This window comes from Passer montanus, unplaced genomic scaffold (assembly GCF_014805655.1).
Source record: "Passer montanus isolate IOZ18808 unplaced genomic scaffold, ASM1480565v1 scaffold29, whole genome shotgun sequence".
NCBI lineage: Eukaryota > Metazoa > Chordata > Aves > Passeriformes > Passeridae > Passer > Passer montanus.
In genome coordinates, this window is record NW_024367596.1 from 8,944,681 (window position 1) to 8,960,136 (window position 15,456).

The window sequence follows — 15,456 nt, forward strand, 5'->3', positions numbered from 1 at the left end:
AGGACAAAATTTGATTGGGGAATGAAGTTTCATCAGTGAGGGGAAAAAAAAACAAACCCAGACAGTGATCTTACTGAAATCCTCAGACATGAAAATGAAAGCAATTGTCCCACATTTGTATTGCTCCAGTCATTTCACACATGCTTCATTCATGTTAGAAGGGTATTACCACAAAATCTGGAGCAGTGACAAGATAAGCTTTTCATGGACTGAGGACCCAAAAATTAGAGACAGTTAATCATAACTAAAGCTTTGTGAACAACACTTGTCAAATACATGAGCAATTGCAAACACCTACACAGTGCTATCCAAAACACCACAGCATGAAGACAGCCAAACAGCAGATACCAAAAGTCACCTCTGACAACTGTGCTTGGAATCAGCCTCATCATCAGACTTCCCCACACACTGATAATGAAGGCCATTCCATGCAAAGAATGAGGTGTCAACGCCTCAGGTATCACTTCTTCCAAACATTGTAACGGATAAAGTCTTTTAATCAACAGCAGCATAAACTCAATTTAGCTAATGTGATTTGTAGGAAATTCTCTGTTCTCTGTCTCAGGCCCTACAAGTTTAGTAATGAAAATTGTAATCAACTCTTTCTCTCAAATCACAGGAAAAATACACTGAACTGACCTTCCACTGATCCCTGGGCAGCAGCTTCACCACCACGATGTCACCGTTCAGGGCTCTGTTGCGAGCAACCACTCCATCAATGAAGATATCACGGCTCCCATCCTAGTCAAAGAGGAAGAAAAGTAAGTGCCAGACCAAAACATACTCAATCATGGTTGTTATGGGGTTTAAAACACTGCCATCAAGAAAGACACACACCCTGGTGAGGCAAACATCCTGCAGTTGTGCACAGGAACAAAACAGATTCACCATATGCCCTTTAACATACAGGAACTTTTAGCAAATGAGCACCTTTGTATGGATGTGCCAGTACAGTAGTTCCACACTATTTACACAAGACAGAGCCAAGCCCTCAAGATGTGTTGTCTCAGTTCCTCTACAGTTATTCTTGGGAACAGGTAGAGAGTTTTCTGCTGTCACAGCTCTTGACACATTAATTTCCCACCTCAAACATTCAAAACCAGTGTTGAGAGCAGACAAGTGTTCAGAACTGTTCACAAGGCAGTCTCTGCAGTGCTCCATGCAGAGCTCCAGCTGCTCTCCTGGTGAGCTGGGAAAGCAGGGACATGCAGCTCCTGGATCAGCAGAGCACTCTGTGAAGGTGGTCTGGATTGTGGTGAGGGATGCAATCTCTTCTTTTTCAAATGAGTTAACACCATATATTCTGCATTTGGCACAATTTATGTTAGAAGGTATCCCAAATAATGACAACCATAGATGCCAACTGCAAGCCAGGAGATCTTTTACTGTAACAGACATGTCTGGACACCTTCTCTGAATATTCTGGGTTAGCGTTCTTGCACAAGAGCCTCTACTAATTGCACACACTATGATTATCCACCCCAGACATGTTTGGCATTCTGTTACTCTAGATTTAGTTTGGGAGATTTCCTTCATGGGGTGAACAAAGTTTCCTGAAGATGCCAACAAAAAGATTTTAGTTTTTAAAGGATTGCCAGTTTTGTTGGTTTTTTTTTCCTTTTGATAATTATTGACCGTGCTCTCGTTGCTTTCATTTCTGCTTTCCCATAATTCAGTATACAGAAAATTCCATGTGTCTGTTTACAGTGCAATGAACATGTCAAACAGTGTGAGCATTTAGTACCAATATGACCAGTTTAAATAGTTTTTCTGAGGAGAGTTATCTTTTCATAGTTTTGAGGTACAAAAAAGGAGGTTGAGTTTCTTCAGATTGGAACTTCATTGTCTTTCAAAGAAAAAAACAGCCTCATAAGACTTAAAGTCTTAATCACAACTTCAGCTGTTTCTCAGACACTCCTGAGTTTTTTATGCGTGAATAAATCCAATCAGAGCTACCAGCATGCTCAGTGTCCAAGAAAAACTTCTTTTATAACCTGAAAACATGAAGCCCAAACATCACATAAGTATCTTACTCTGCTTAGATACCAAAACAATAAAAGGAAGAACCCTGCCATGATGTGAAACTAAGGCCGTCCTCCAAGAGACCAAATTACTCTTAGAAAGAAAAGCAGCAGCAGCAGCTCAACAGCTGTGTGAAAGCTGCCTCCCATGACAAGATGCAGAAAAATTGCAAAGCCTCTTGGACCAACATAATTCAAATTGGAAACCGTTCTCTTCAAAAAGCCAGATTTTTTACACATGGTCTTATTCCTTATTTCTCCCCACCCTTTCCCTTCAGCTCCAGTTCTTTACCTCAATCCATCATATACATAAAAATGAAATGCTCAAAGTCACTTTCTAAGGCAAATTTCTGGTTTCAGTTAGAGTTTTTCTTTTGTCTGCACCTGTAGCTGCTCTGCGCTGCAGGACACAGGCTGGCATTCGCAATAATTTGCTCTACACTTCTTTTTCCTTTTCTCCTGTGTCCATGAAAATACAAGACATTTTCTTCCACTCCCTGTAAAGGTATCTGATGTATCACACCATCTGGTAAAAGCTTCATTTCCACAGTTTGCAAGAGTCTTGTCTTTACTGCACCCACATATTCTCTTTCCAAACAATACCTGTATATATACATATACACAAATCTAGATACGTGTGTGCACACCTATTTTACAGCAGTTAATTTCAACATCTGCAACAAAGCTGTAATTAGAAAATTGCCATCAGTTTTGGTTTTCCCTCCAAAAAGAAACATTTCTATATCTTGAGCTCCAGGCTCTCAACTGTTGGGTGAACTTACGCACTTCCAAGAAAATCTGTGCACTTTTTCCTCTGCACAGCTGACACTTCAGATTACTAATGCAATTAAAATGGCACTGAATGACAACAGAACACAACCACTTGCGAAGTCTCAGCTGTCCCTGGGGTGCATCTACTCTGTCAGCCACAATGGCCTATAGACTTCCACAGCCCCTCCAGGGAGCACGGGGCTCTCTCTGCAAATATCTCCAGCAGTGCTCCCTATCCTCCTCTCACAGAGATCTGCAGTACTTCCACCTGCTCTGGAAGTGTCTCTCAGAAGCACAGCACAGCTCCAGTCACTGTCACTCATGCTCAGCAACACCATCCTTCACAATGACACCTCAAACCACACCACCCTGCACAGGGAACACATGAGATGTGAGGCAGAGATTTAAATTCTTGGGGTGTGTTCTCTGGGTAGCTTCAAGAAAAAACCCCTGGGCCTTCCCCTCAACACTTCATGCAACAACGAGAGGAGGAGACAGAGCACATGTGCAACAAGAAACACACAGGGACTTCTGGTGTCAGAAGGTGAACAGCTGTTGCATTGAACTCCATGAAGCCATGGCCAAGTCATAGCTGAAGTGAAAGGGGTATAGTGCCCTCATCAAGAGCAGAAAAGAAAGGGTGATTTTTCACAGCTGCAGCTCTTGCAGCATCTGGTCATGATGGGAAGTGCTGCAGAACACCAAGGCTGCAACCCCTCCATTATGGTAAATCATGTTATACAAAGGATGAGCTTCCCAAAGCATCTGTCTTAAAGGACTGTGCCTACATAAACCAGAGTCATCTTCATCCAGGTGTAGATTCTGCTGGTTCTGATATTCATCTCCACAAAGGGCAGAAAAGTAGAAAGATAGCTGAGATAACCACCTCTGCTAGCCCTCATTAATGTATGCATTCCTGCACACAGAACAGGCACAAGGCAACAGCTGGACACCAGAGGGGCGATTAGGGGTAAAGCCTCACATCCAAATAACTCATGAGAGTAGCTGAACTTCTCTTTTAACCTTGCATTTGTAAATTCAGAGAGTATATTTAACAGCTTATACTTACCACACCTACAAGGACACCTGGCAAAAGAAGGATCAAAGTTCCTTTCTTACACACTTCCCTCCTGATGTACCAGAGAGCTGGCTGTACTTCCTCCTCTAGTTAATGCTAGTGTATTCTCTGCAGCCCCAACCTTTTCCCATCCCTGTAATGCCAACCTTCTCTAACAAAGCTCCAAAACATTGCCCTAAATCAACAACATAAACTGAAAAACACCATGAATTTCAAGGCTTTCCCAAGCCCCGAAACAATAGCAGTGTCAGTAGCAGGGAGAACAACATAATCAGTGTTTCACTGTCTCAGGGCAGGCTCTGCCTTCTCATCCCCACACCAGCAAAACATTTCAATATAAAACTCTCTCATTAACAGCAACACTTTGACCAAGTCAGCTCCAGATAAAAAGCATTGGCTGTGCCAGCTGTGAGGTCACCTTCCCGACTGGAAGGCCCTGAAATTGCAAGAGTTCTTCTTTTCTGTCAAAATAAGGAAAGAAGAAAGAAGAGGTGCAAGGCAGTCCCATGTGGCAGAAGCACATCCCAAGCCAACCAAGATACAGCCTGTGCCAAAGCGGGCACATGAAAAGGAATCACGCATATTATTTCTGGAATGACTTTTCAAATTAGCTCATGCAGCAGATCGAAAATGGAGAGCATATTTGTTTAGGGAAGATTAACTTAAATCAGTGGAAAATCTACAAAACCTCTGCAGCCATAAACCAAGGGTTTCTGATTACGCTATCTGGTGGTCCTCAAGCCTGACTTCAGCTGGTCTCTGTGGGACCCTGCAGTATCCCCAACTTCAGCACCAGCAAAGCGTTTCTTTGAGGTATGAGAAAGTGGGATTTGGTTGGGAATATCTGGTATAAAAGAAAATCCAGATTGTGTTCATTTATTCCAACTCGTTCACCTCTGAGTGACCTTCTGTGCACAGCATAACTCCTATCTTAATACACCTTTACTTATGAACTTTAAAGCATTATAAAATTACACTTACTGGAGATGGAATGAAGGCTTCATGGTACTTCTTAGGATTTATTCTCAAGGGTCCCTTAAAAAAAAGGAAAGAAGGAGAAAGATTATGCCTGAATCTTATTAATTTTATTTAACACCAGTTAAATTAGAGAGCTGTGGGTAATATATCTACAGTGAAACATGAGAGATACATCTAAATTTCCATTATACATTTCAAGTCTTGACAACTTAGCATCCAAGCAATTTCAAGCCAAAAGGCGGTTTCATGATAGGCTTAAGCTGATCTACTGCAGTCTGTCATCAAAGAGATGTTGAATCATTAGTTGTTGCTGCTACTGGGTGAACTGAGGATCCAAGCTCTCCTGTTCCTTTCACACATTTTCTGCTGAGCATCCACCAGCTTTGTTAACAATTGGATAATAGAAACAATTTGGCTTGCTCTGTTTTGGAAAAGGAGAAGGTTGGGTTTGCTTATTTTGGAGGATGCAAGTAAAGAGGAAGAGAAAAGCTGAGCTTGCATGGCAGCAGGTATCATTCTTATGGGGCTCTGGCTGCTTAGGCTGTTCCTGCAAACAGACAGCAGCAGTAACTGTGATAATAAAGTACATTTCCAAAAAAGAATTTAAAGGATTTTCCAAAAATAAACATTTAAAGTCTACAGGATTAAATTCTGTTTAAACATACTTAAAGGCAAACTATCTTAAATACATTTGAAAATTCCATGGTCTATCTATTTCTGCTTTGTTATCTGCCAATTTAAAGGCCAAGTCACCTGCAACAAATTGGTATCAACCTTCCAAAGTAAACCAACCAGTTTTGCTGCTTGCACTCATGTCCATCCAAGAGAAAGGCAGAGCCAACCAAAGCCTTATAGGCTACACATTTGCATCCCAAAAGTATCCTGGAAACTGGGATTCAGGTGACTGCAGTTCAAACTGACAGCATTTGAATCTTATGGGAATGCATCTTAGGAACCTGCCTTCCAACAGGCTTCTGCTCTGGGAAGAAATTTTAGAAATTTCTCCACTTGTGTATTTGAAGTAATGTTAGCCAATTTATTATATGAACAGATTCCATCTGTTTGCACTTCTGTGTTAAGCAATCATTGGAGCATCTCACAGGAATTGCTTCTTTAAAACTTTATTGCGGCAAATAATTTTTTATGTACTCTGGGAGACACTCAGACAATAAGGAAATCGAGCTGATCACATGTGAAAGTTTTGCTGCCTTGAAGAATTCAGAGATTTATAAAGACTTTCCATTGCACTTATTTGCTAAAGTTTACCAGCAAATACAGAATTCCAGATTACCAGCAGCATGTATTCCATACTCTTACATACTATTTGAGTACTTTGCTGCACTATCTAATTTTATGTCTCACCTAACTTGTATTAACAAGGACACTTGCCCCTATGGCAGGCATAACCCAGGACAACAGCATGGAAACAAAGATGACCCACTGAGAGAAACCCTGGGGTATTTTATGCTTAAGCAAAGTGAGAGCTGACTTGCTGTCATCAGTTTCTATTAGCACTGGTACCCACTGATGGAAAACTCTCAATGGTTGGCCTCCACCTATTTCCCAGAATCAGTCATCAGAAGCTGCTACAGAGAAAGGAAAAAATGGAAAGGGACTGCTGCCGTGTTTGACAATGAGTCAATTCCCATATGTGGCTCTATCTACCAGCACTAAGCAGATGAGGGGATATCCTGTTTTCCTCTGCACAGTCCCTTTGAACAGTGTGGGACAGCTGTCAATCAGTCAGGTGTAGATGTCAGTCATGCACATGAAAAATCAGGGTTTGTGTCCATGGCCCAGAAGGCATCAGAGCAGCAACATGACCATGAATGCCCAGCTCCAGCAAACACGCAGAGGAGCATGGTGTTACCACATTTATTGTGCAGCCTGTTTATCTGCATTTTATATGCACTACCTAATTATGATCAGCATTAGAATTCTTACGTCAAGTAACATTAAAAAACTTCAGTTCTTTCTTTAAGCAAGAAAGTCACAAAATTTATCTTAGAAAGCAGATGGGCCCTATTATCTGTGCCCATGAAAATCCTATTTACAATGTTGTACATTTCACGCTGTGATATCATATCTGGAACCAGTCACTCTCCCCATCTGCAATGAACAACTGTTCTCATATGTGTATTAGGGGGTGAGGATTTGGCTGCAGAGTCTCATGATGTCACACTAATGTTGTATTATTTTACAATAGCTTGCAAATAATAGCTGCTATATTTATCAATGTTTTTCTGTCATTAGGGCTTTTGTTATGAAAGGGAAGAACAAGGTCTGCAGGAAGGTTTCTAAAACATTTTCTGATGATTCAAGGCAGTTTCACAGACTCTTGCCAATAAAGTTTCTAACCTTACTGAACTTTCCCAGTGAGACACAAAAGGGTCACAATTTCTCAGGCTGCTTTGCTAAACGCAGGGCAGGCAGTACTCAGACTAAACTTCAAGCATCCCAAACCAAGCAGTTTATAACAACTATTTTAACACATATGCCTAGGTTCATTTGTATGTACAAAACACCAAAAAAACGTCCGAGTTCACAAGTATCTGATTGCTACCAAGGCTTCCTTTGAAAAAACAATCCATGAAAACCAGGGAAACCCCAACTTTTGCATCCACAAAAGCTTTTCAAGGAACATCACCCTTTCAACAGCAAAGCAGGCTCTGCATCTCTGTTCACTCCACCTGACCCCAACAGCCCTGCAGGGAGGGTCTGGGAGACACTGGAGGCGTGGAGCAGACATGAGTTTCTGGCTGATGCTTCAGAGGATGATTAGAGTCCTTTGGGTCAATGCTCCTTCATACACAGCCTGATTTCATCTGTTGTGTATAACCATCACTGTGCACTCACAGAAGGATGCAGGAGTTATTCAATCTTGTTTGCCTTCAGGATATCCAGTGTGATTCCACCAACCTGATACTCCTGGGGTTTGCTCCCTGCAGTTTGAAAGGCAGGGAAGTGGGAATTCTGTGCACTCCTAAGTGCCTGAGCTCAGATCCCTTTTCTTGCAAAAGGACGCTTCCGGACACGTGGCATGACAAAATGAATCCAGGAATCTGTAGGTCACACTTCTGCTACTTATCAAAACATGACTAATGCCAGATACAGCACCAGAAGCCATCAAAATCAATACTACTGTCAGACGTCAGCACCCATAAAGATAACCTTTCACCCTTCCTGATCCAGGGCTGCCTAACCGTGGCACTTGTGTGTCAGCTGAGCAATCTCAGGTTTGTCAGGAGTTTCTGTGGGTTGGACTTTCAGGAACACTTCGTTGCACAGCTGCATTGCCAAGGTCCTCCAAGAATCTCAGTGTTATGGTAGGCTCTTTTCTCCCTAACAGAGCTCTCAAATTCTCATCCAAATATTTCCAGGATGCTCCAGGAGACAGCCCATGTTCAGAGAGTCATGCTGCCTGGGAGCACTCCAGTTTCCTCAGGACCATCAGATGCAGACCAATAGGTTTGTCCTCCCTTTCCATAGGCTCCTGTAGAGCCTTTTTAGAGGTTACCATGCCAGAACAATGCCCTGCTTTTGGGGATTAACACAATGGGGATGTGTTCATTCTGTCTCTTGCCATTGTAGGAAAAAGCACTGAATATTCATCCATTCACTAAAGCTGCTCTCAGGATCTCACCTATCCTGGTTGAGGCTGCAGTGATGAATGGTCTTGATGAAATCATAAGGATGAATGAACTGAAGATGAGAAATACTGAGCTGGGATGCCCATGATCTAACACTCAGCTCTGAATTATTAAATCTAGCTTCTACAGTCTCTATTGTTTCCCTGACATGTGGAACAGGATGAAAGGAAAACAGACAGAGCCTAAGAAAGCACACATGACTCTTCCAGTTACGCAGCACATGACCTGGAGTAGACACCACACATTTACAAGAATTAGGGATTCCTTTGCCAGGGATCATGCAATCACAGGTCCGTGGGGACTCAGCATTTCAATGGGATTCTCAGGTAGTAGTCATAGCCTGATGTGCCTCATCTGCAGCTGCACTTGACCTCATAGGCAGTCTACACACACTGCACTTAACACTATCACCAAAAAAGGTGCCAAAAACACTCCTGAAGGTAAGGCAGAAGCTTTAGCTGATGCCATATGCCAGTGCTGCCATGAGAGAAGCCACAGCCTAAGGCTCCCACTTCCTCCCTCACCATTTGCTTCCCATTGCAGAAGTCTGTGATGGTCTTTAAAAATGCACTGGCCTAAGGTCCAAGTAGCCCAGTGGACCATGCTGGTCATCAGCAGGGATATGATTTCTCTCAAAGCTAAGAGTGCATGAGATTGGTCTTCAGGATGGAATCAGGCAGTCTTTTATGTAAAATCCTCATCACACCTCCAGAGATTATGCCATTATAATGATATACAAGAATTACTATAAAATTGTTTTAAAAAAACAAACAAAAAATTGAGGTGATGTCATTTGAGACTCCAGTGTATTGATTAAAGTAAGTATCATAACCCTACCAATACTACACCATTAATTAAATGGCAATGGACCTGTGTTTGGGTTAACAAAGCCTCAGTGTGGATGCCATGTCTTCATTGACTTCCACCTGCCTTTCTTTTCCAGCCAGTCTGATCTCACTGGGATGCCAGGTGCATCCTGAAGAACATTACACCATGTTGAAGACTACTATGGACATGGTGCAAGGATGCTCTCTTCTTCTCCATCTCAGCCCTGCCAACCTTCATGTAAATCTTCTCTATCCAGCAGATAGGACAGCAGGTCCACCCCCACATTCTTTAGAAAAGAACTGCTGCCTACTGATGGCTGCAGTTTTGCTGCTTCAAAAAGAAGCACAAACATTTTTGTAAGAAATTTCAGCAAGAGGTATCTTGCTAAGGGTATTTGTTTTTGCTTACACTGACACAGAGGCTGCCAGCAACTGCTGTTGTTTTGAGCATCATGTGTAAAAGGAAGTGTCTCCCCAGTAATGACCATCATGGCCAGGAGACTATTCAACAAAAACTCTGCAATTTATCCCTAGAGTGGCAATCAAATGAATCAGAACATGCAATCAAACAAAAAACTACTTCAGAGGAATGTAGGAGATTCCATCCCACTTGTAGAACATCCTGAGAAAGGGAAAATATCTTCCTCTGGCATCTACAAGTGCTACATCAATTCCCTGTCATCAGCTCCTGCTGATTTCCAACAACTGCCTGTGGTTTCCACACTTATCACAAGAGCATGGACACTGTACATTTCAGGCACCTGAATTAGCTCTCCCCTTTTCAGTCCTGCTGAAACATCTTCCCTTGACTCGTAGGCTTCAAATATACTCTTCCTCCTTCCTCGAGTGGGTTTATTTAGATTCTTTCTGTCACCTGATGTTGGGACAGTAGCATAGGATCCTCCTGCAAACAAAAATTCAGAAGTGTTACCTTGCCCACCAAACAGGTCTGTGTATCTTAACAGAATCTGTACACAAGTTTTAAAGTTGAACTTCTGAGAACAGTTTGCCTAGAAATACTGGCACCCGACTTCAGAACACCGAAAAGCCTGGAATAATCATATTTTACAAATAATCAACAATCTTTTACAGCTCATTTTAAAGTCAATAGCATTCATCCCAGCCCATTTTTAAAGCACAGGCTTCAAGGCAGCTTATTCCTGAAGCGTGTACACACACTCCTTTAATACCTCTGGGAGTTCCCAGTTGTCTGGGATTTATTCTGCTGTCTGAATTGTTCATTGTTTCTGTCTGCGATTCAGAGAGTTGCCTCTTCCTATCGAAGTTCTGGGGAGTTCTTGCAGATTCAGAGTTGTTTCTGGTCCTTGCAAACCCTCTTTTTTCTGCACCTGAAATCAAATACAGGTTTGAAATAACAAGGAAAGGAAGAGGAACCCCAGTGCCAGCTTGTGGTCCTGGTGAAGCTCACGGTCTCTAGTTCTTCAGTACAAGTTACAACCATGAGTCACAGCCTTTATCCAAGAGAAACAATGTCTTCATTAGTTCATTTGTAATCTGTTGGCTCTTTGGGCCTCGTAATACACCACTAACTTATTTTAGCATAAATAAAACGCTGGAAATTACGATGCTAAAGTTGGATACAACCCTTCCAAAATCCTGGGAAATTCATTAGAGCACATAAAATGTGAAATTGTTAAACTGTTTCCAAAGTCTCCACCCCATTAAGCCCCCAAGTAGTGAGAAAATATAACCTCCCTACAACTTAATTAAGCAGGTCAGGAATCAAGGAGGCAGAAAAAAATTAACAGCCCACACTGGAGTTATTAACTTTGGAGCTACCAGAGGCAGCACGGTACACAAGGACACCAGAAAGACGTGCCAAAGCTCCAAATGTCCAGCCTGCTCAGAATAGGCCACAACCATATGAAAATATTCTGCAGAGACTCACCCCTTACTTCCCTGCCATCACCTCAGCCCCTTCCCTACAGCCAGGAGAGCAAGCAGCAGCTTCCAAAGCGTATGCCAACGCTGTTCCACGGATCAGCACATTGGAATGCAACCCAGCGCCGCGCAGCTGCCCTCTTGGCCCTCCACCTGGATACTGAACATGTCATCACAGCTTTGCCTTCCAGCCCCTCCTGGCTACGCTCCCTGGGTCCAAGCTTGTACCTGCAAGTCAGAAAACGTGCAACGCCAACTTATTTGCTACGGTGCTATCCAAGTTACAAGGCAAATTTTTTACCTATGGTATCCTTCTCAAACCAAATAGCAGATTGCTTCACAGCAGCGAAAAAAAAAATGTTTTAAAGGCTGTACTTAAGCAGAGATCTTTAAAAAATATGGTGCAACAAGAGAAAACTGCTACTTTGCCCAATCACAGAGAAAAAGCAATATTTGTATATATAATAACAGGCAAATCAGCAGGAGGGAGGGATCCTCCTAATTCAGGAGGGAAGACACCAAGACAGACAGAGGGACAACTGAAGGTGCCATCTCAGACCAGTCCAGGAAGAGATTACACACCACAGCAGTGTCTCCAAAGGGGAAGCTGAAACAAAGAGCAGGCTTCTGTTTTCAGTCACAATAACATAACATAGTTGGGCCTTTTTCTACACAATCAAGCTTTTCACACTCTGAGGGTGCTTCCAGGGCAAAGACTGTTTGAGGAGGCTGCAGCTGTAACATGGCAAATTTAGCACAGCAGCAAATTTAGGTTTCAGTGAGGCAACGCAACCTGTATGGCTCACATAATGAGATGGAACTAAAATTAACTGATTTGCAACTGCCTAATGAACTGATTTACAAATGTCCTAAGGGTCAAGTTAAGTTTAAAAACAGACACCAAAAGTAAAAGTACAGACTAGAGAATTGGCAACACAATTTCCTCCTGGATATGTTTTCAGAGACATTTTGGTGAAGGAATCTGACTTAAGCTGCAACAGGCAGGATTTTAGGCTGCTCACAGAGAGGTCATGCAATCTGCTTCGTTGGAGGTTCTTAAAAATAGGTGAGACAGACGTCTGCCAGAGTTGGTCTAAGAAGAGTAGTTTTTTCCTTGAGGTAGTGAAATGGATTACACGAGCTCGTAAGGTCCCCTAAAGCCCTCGTTTCTATGACAACAAGTCACAGAAAATACTACTATGAATTAAAGAGCCTGGGATAAAAAGGAGGCTAAAACTTAACATATAATTAAGAAGGAGCTGAAAAAAAAAATAAGAGCGCATAAAACTAAAATGCAGAGGGGGAAAGCAAAAAAATATCTCATGAATTGGGCAGCAAGCTAAGAGCCAGAATTAGGCACGGCAGAGAAGAGTTGTCCAAAACTTGGCTTGTCCAATGGTTCAAAAAATTTGGGGCCCCTACAGTCAAAATTAATGTACAGCAACAGCAAAGGGTGGAGAAGCATCTTTGTGTGATAAAAGCAGACATGTAGAAAGGCATCTGCACATTTTCAGCACTTTAACCTTGGGCTTGCTCTGTGAAGGGATTTTTTCATTTTCTCAAACTCAAAAACAAAACTCAAAGACAAAATTCACTGAAAACAACAAACTCTGCTTCAACATGGCTGGCCTGCACAGCAGTTTACACACAGCCACTTCGGATAGTATTTGACCCCCTTGGCCATGGCATTTATGGCTAAACAAAGCCACCCCTGTTACAAAGCCACAGGCAACTGTCACAACGAGCATTCAACCGGAACACATCAAATTCTGCATGACTCTAATCTCTTGTATTTCTTCTTTTAAAAGAAAGAGACCTAACTACAGGTCACCATCTGTTTCAACTAGAGTCAGTATTTGCTTCTGCAATGCACCTGTCCCCTAAAACTGAAAGTTAAAAATACCTCTCAAGATGGGCTTTCCTGCTGCCCCCACTGCCCAGCACCAATATTCTGATGCATAAACAGACATCATTCCACAAAGCAAACCATAACTTGACTACTCTACAGCATAGGATATATTGAGACTATTCCTTCTGAAAAATCTATCACAAACATGGTTAAATCCTATTCCAACACCACATGTGTCAGTCTTACATTTTCCTTGGTGTCACAGTTGAGTGATTTGTAAGATAGAACAAAATCTCTCATGGCAGGATGTCACACAAAGTAGTAACACATTCTAGGCATTAACATAACCAAATACTAAATAAATTATTAAGCAATGAATACAAGAAAAAATTTAAAATCATTTCAGTGGAAGGAAGACTAAAGTGCAGAGCTGAGGTTGGCTGGTCCACCCTAACAGAAGACTTGAAGCAACCACAGAGCACCAAACACATCTGCTGTGCAGAACCACTCAGGCCTGAACACAGAGCAATTCTAGTGCACAGCATGTAGATATTCACAACATGCAGCAAATGCAACACGTTTGGGTGTTTATCTGGCTGCAGAGATGATGTAGAGATGCTCCCTGTGGATGCAGCCAACACTTGCCTGGGATTTCTAGATATTTTGCCATTTTCAATGGGATATGACAAAGCACTAATAATTTGAGGAAAGGTGGTTGACTGTTCCATATTTGAAGTCCTCTGGAGGGAGATTTGGGTTGAAAAAATCCCAACACCTGCACCAGGCATGGAGGCTCCCTATAAAAACGACAGAGGGACACCTAAATAGGACCAGCAGTGCCACCAGGGAGCAGGGAAACCCTTCAAACTAGCCAAAGGGAAGCACCTGTGGGAAGCAGAAACACACAACACCCACCTCCACAGCCAGAGAGGCGTGAAAGAAAAGTGGGTGCATTCATGGGCTTTCAGGACAGCTCACAATCAGCCACTCAGTTTTATTCTCATCATGGACACCAGGAAAAGAAGCAGAAAGAATGCAGGGGCTGGTTGAGCTATGCTGGAAGGACAGCACTGGAGCTTCATCCAAAATCCAAACCACCTCACTTCATCTCCATCACAACAATGACATCACACAATGGCACATTTTGGTATTTAAACCTAAGCACCTATTAATCTTTTCTCATTTGGGGTGAAAAAATGCATGCAGGCAGCTTCCCAGAATAATTGATCTGGCTTACAGTAAGAGTGAAGGCTAGATGTTTTAAATCAGCTTATTTGGACATAATTTATACAAAATCACTCTAGAGTTTAGCTTTTGAAAAGTACTGCATTTAATTAAATTTACATATATTAGTCAGTTGATCAACTAGATGGTCAACTAAATCAACTAAAATGCTCAACTAAACATGAAGTTAGCAAGGCCAGAAAGTCTTTAACTTTATATTAAAATTTGCATATTGCTTTACATAAGAAAGAATCAAGACCCTCAATTTTATTTCCCAAAAATAAAACATTCTAACTGCCCTCTCACACCTGACAATCTCTTTGATTACTGCCAGCAGAGAAGGAAAGTATTGCTGAATCTTTATCAGCACATCCATGACAACTCCCATCCAGGACCCAGCAAGAACCAGTTTTACTTGAGAGATCCAAGTGAATTTCAAGATAAGGAGATCTTGGTATATTTTCTCCCTTTCCTACCAAAGGGCATCTACCCTTTCACCACAAATTTTCACCTCCAAACTTCCAGCTTTCCATCTATATTATTTATGTAGATACCTACAATAGTTAGGCAGCTCCCTGGGGTGGGCAGGACTGTGAAAGCATCACAGCAGTGCTGGTAACACCTCTGCACTGTCTGACCCCCCAACACTATCTCAGCATGTAATGGTTCCTTTTATATTAAAAAAAAGGAATTTATGTTGGGCAGAACAATATTGTTCAAAGATTGGACAGAACAATATTTGTTACAAACTTTTCCAATACAAAATACTTGCATCTGCTATTTACTTTTATCAGTCCATGATTGGACACCAACACGTACACTAACTCTGCTATTGCTAAAAGGATTTTCCATGGCTTCCCAGCATTAGATCATGGTCTAGCTACGGCAAGGAATCTTTGGAAAACCCTGTTTTCCAGTGAGCATAAGCGTGAGAAGAAACAGAAGCATACCCCCAGAACTGGTAACATGCAATAGAACAATTTGTTATCAGTTAATGAGACACTCTTAACACAAAGTTCCTAAATATTTGTCCATATTTCTACAATGTTCCACTTCATTGCTGACTCATTTCAATGACTTAAACCAATTTCCTTCAAAACTTCCAAGTAATTCTTCAAGACAACCCAGCTGTGCACTTAGTAAGAGATGATAAGGA

General features: G+C 41.9%; 1 protein-coding gene across 2 annotated transcripts in view; it reads right to left on the reverse strand.

Annotated features, from left to right (window-relative positions):
* Positions 1 to 15,456, reverse strand: part of DIS3L2 (DIS3 like 3'-5' exoribonuclease 2) — a 181,269-nt gene that overhangs the window by 152,147 nt on the left and 13,666 nt on the right. Inside the window, exons 3-6 of one of the 2 annotated variants that reach the window (XM_039713782.1) lie at positions 10,516 to 10,674; positions 10,087 to 10,229; positions 4,852 to 4,905; positions 640 to 741 (exon numbers count right to left, since the gene is read on the reverse strand). In XM_039713782.1, the coding sequence (XP_039569716.1) occupies positions 640 to 741; positions 4,852 to 4,905; positions 10,087 to 10,229; positions 10,516 to 10,674 (458 nt within the window). The remainder of the gene's footprint in view (positions 1 to 639; positions 742 to 4,851; positions 4,906 to 10,086; positions 10,230 to 10,515; positions 10,675 to 15,456) is intronic. The other variant, XM_039713783.1, reaches the window with a different exon arrangement.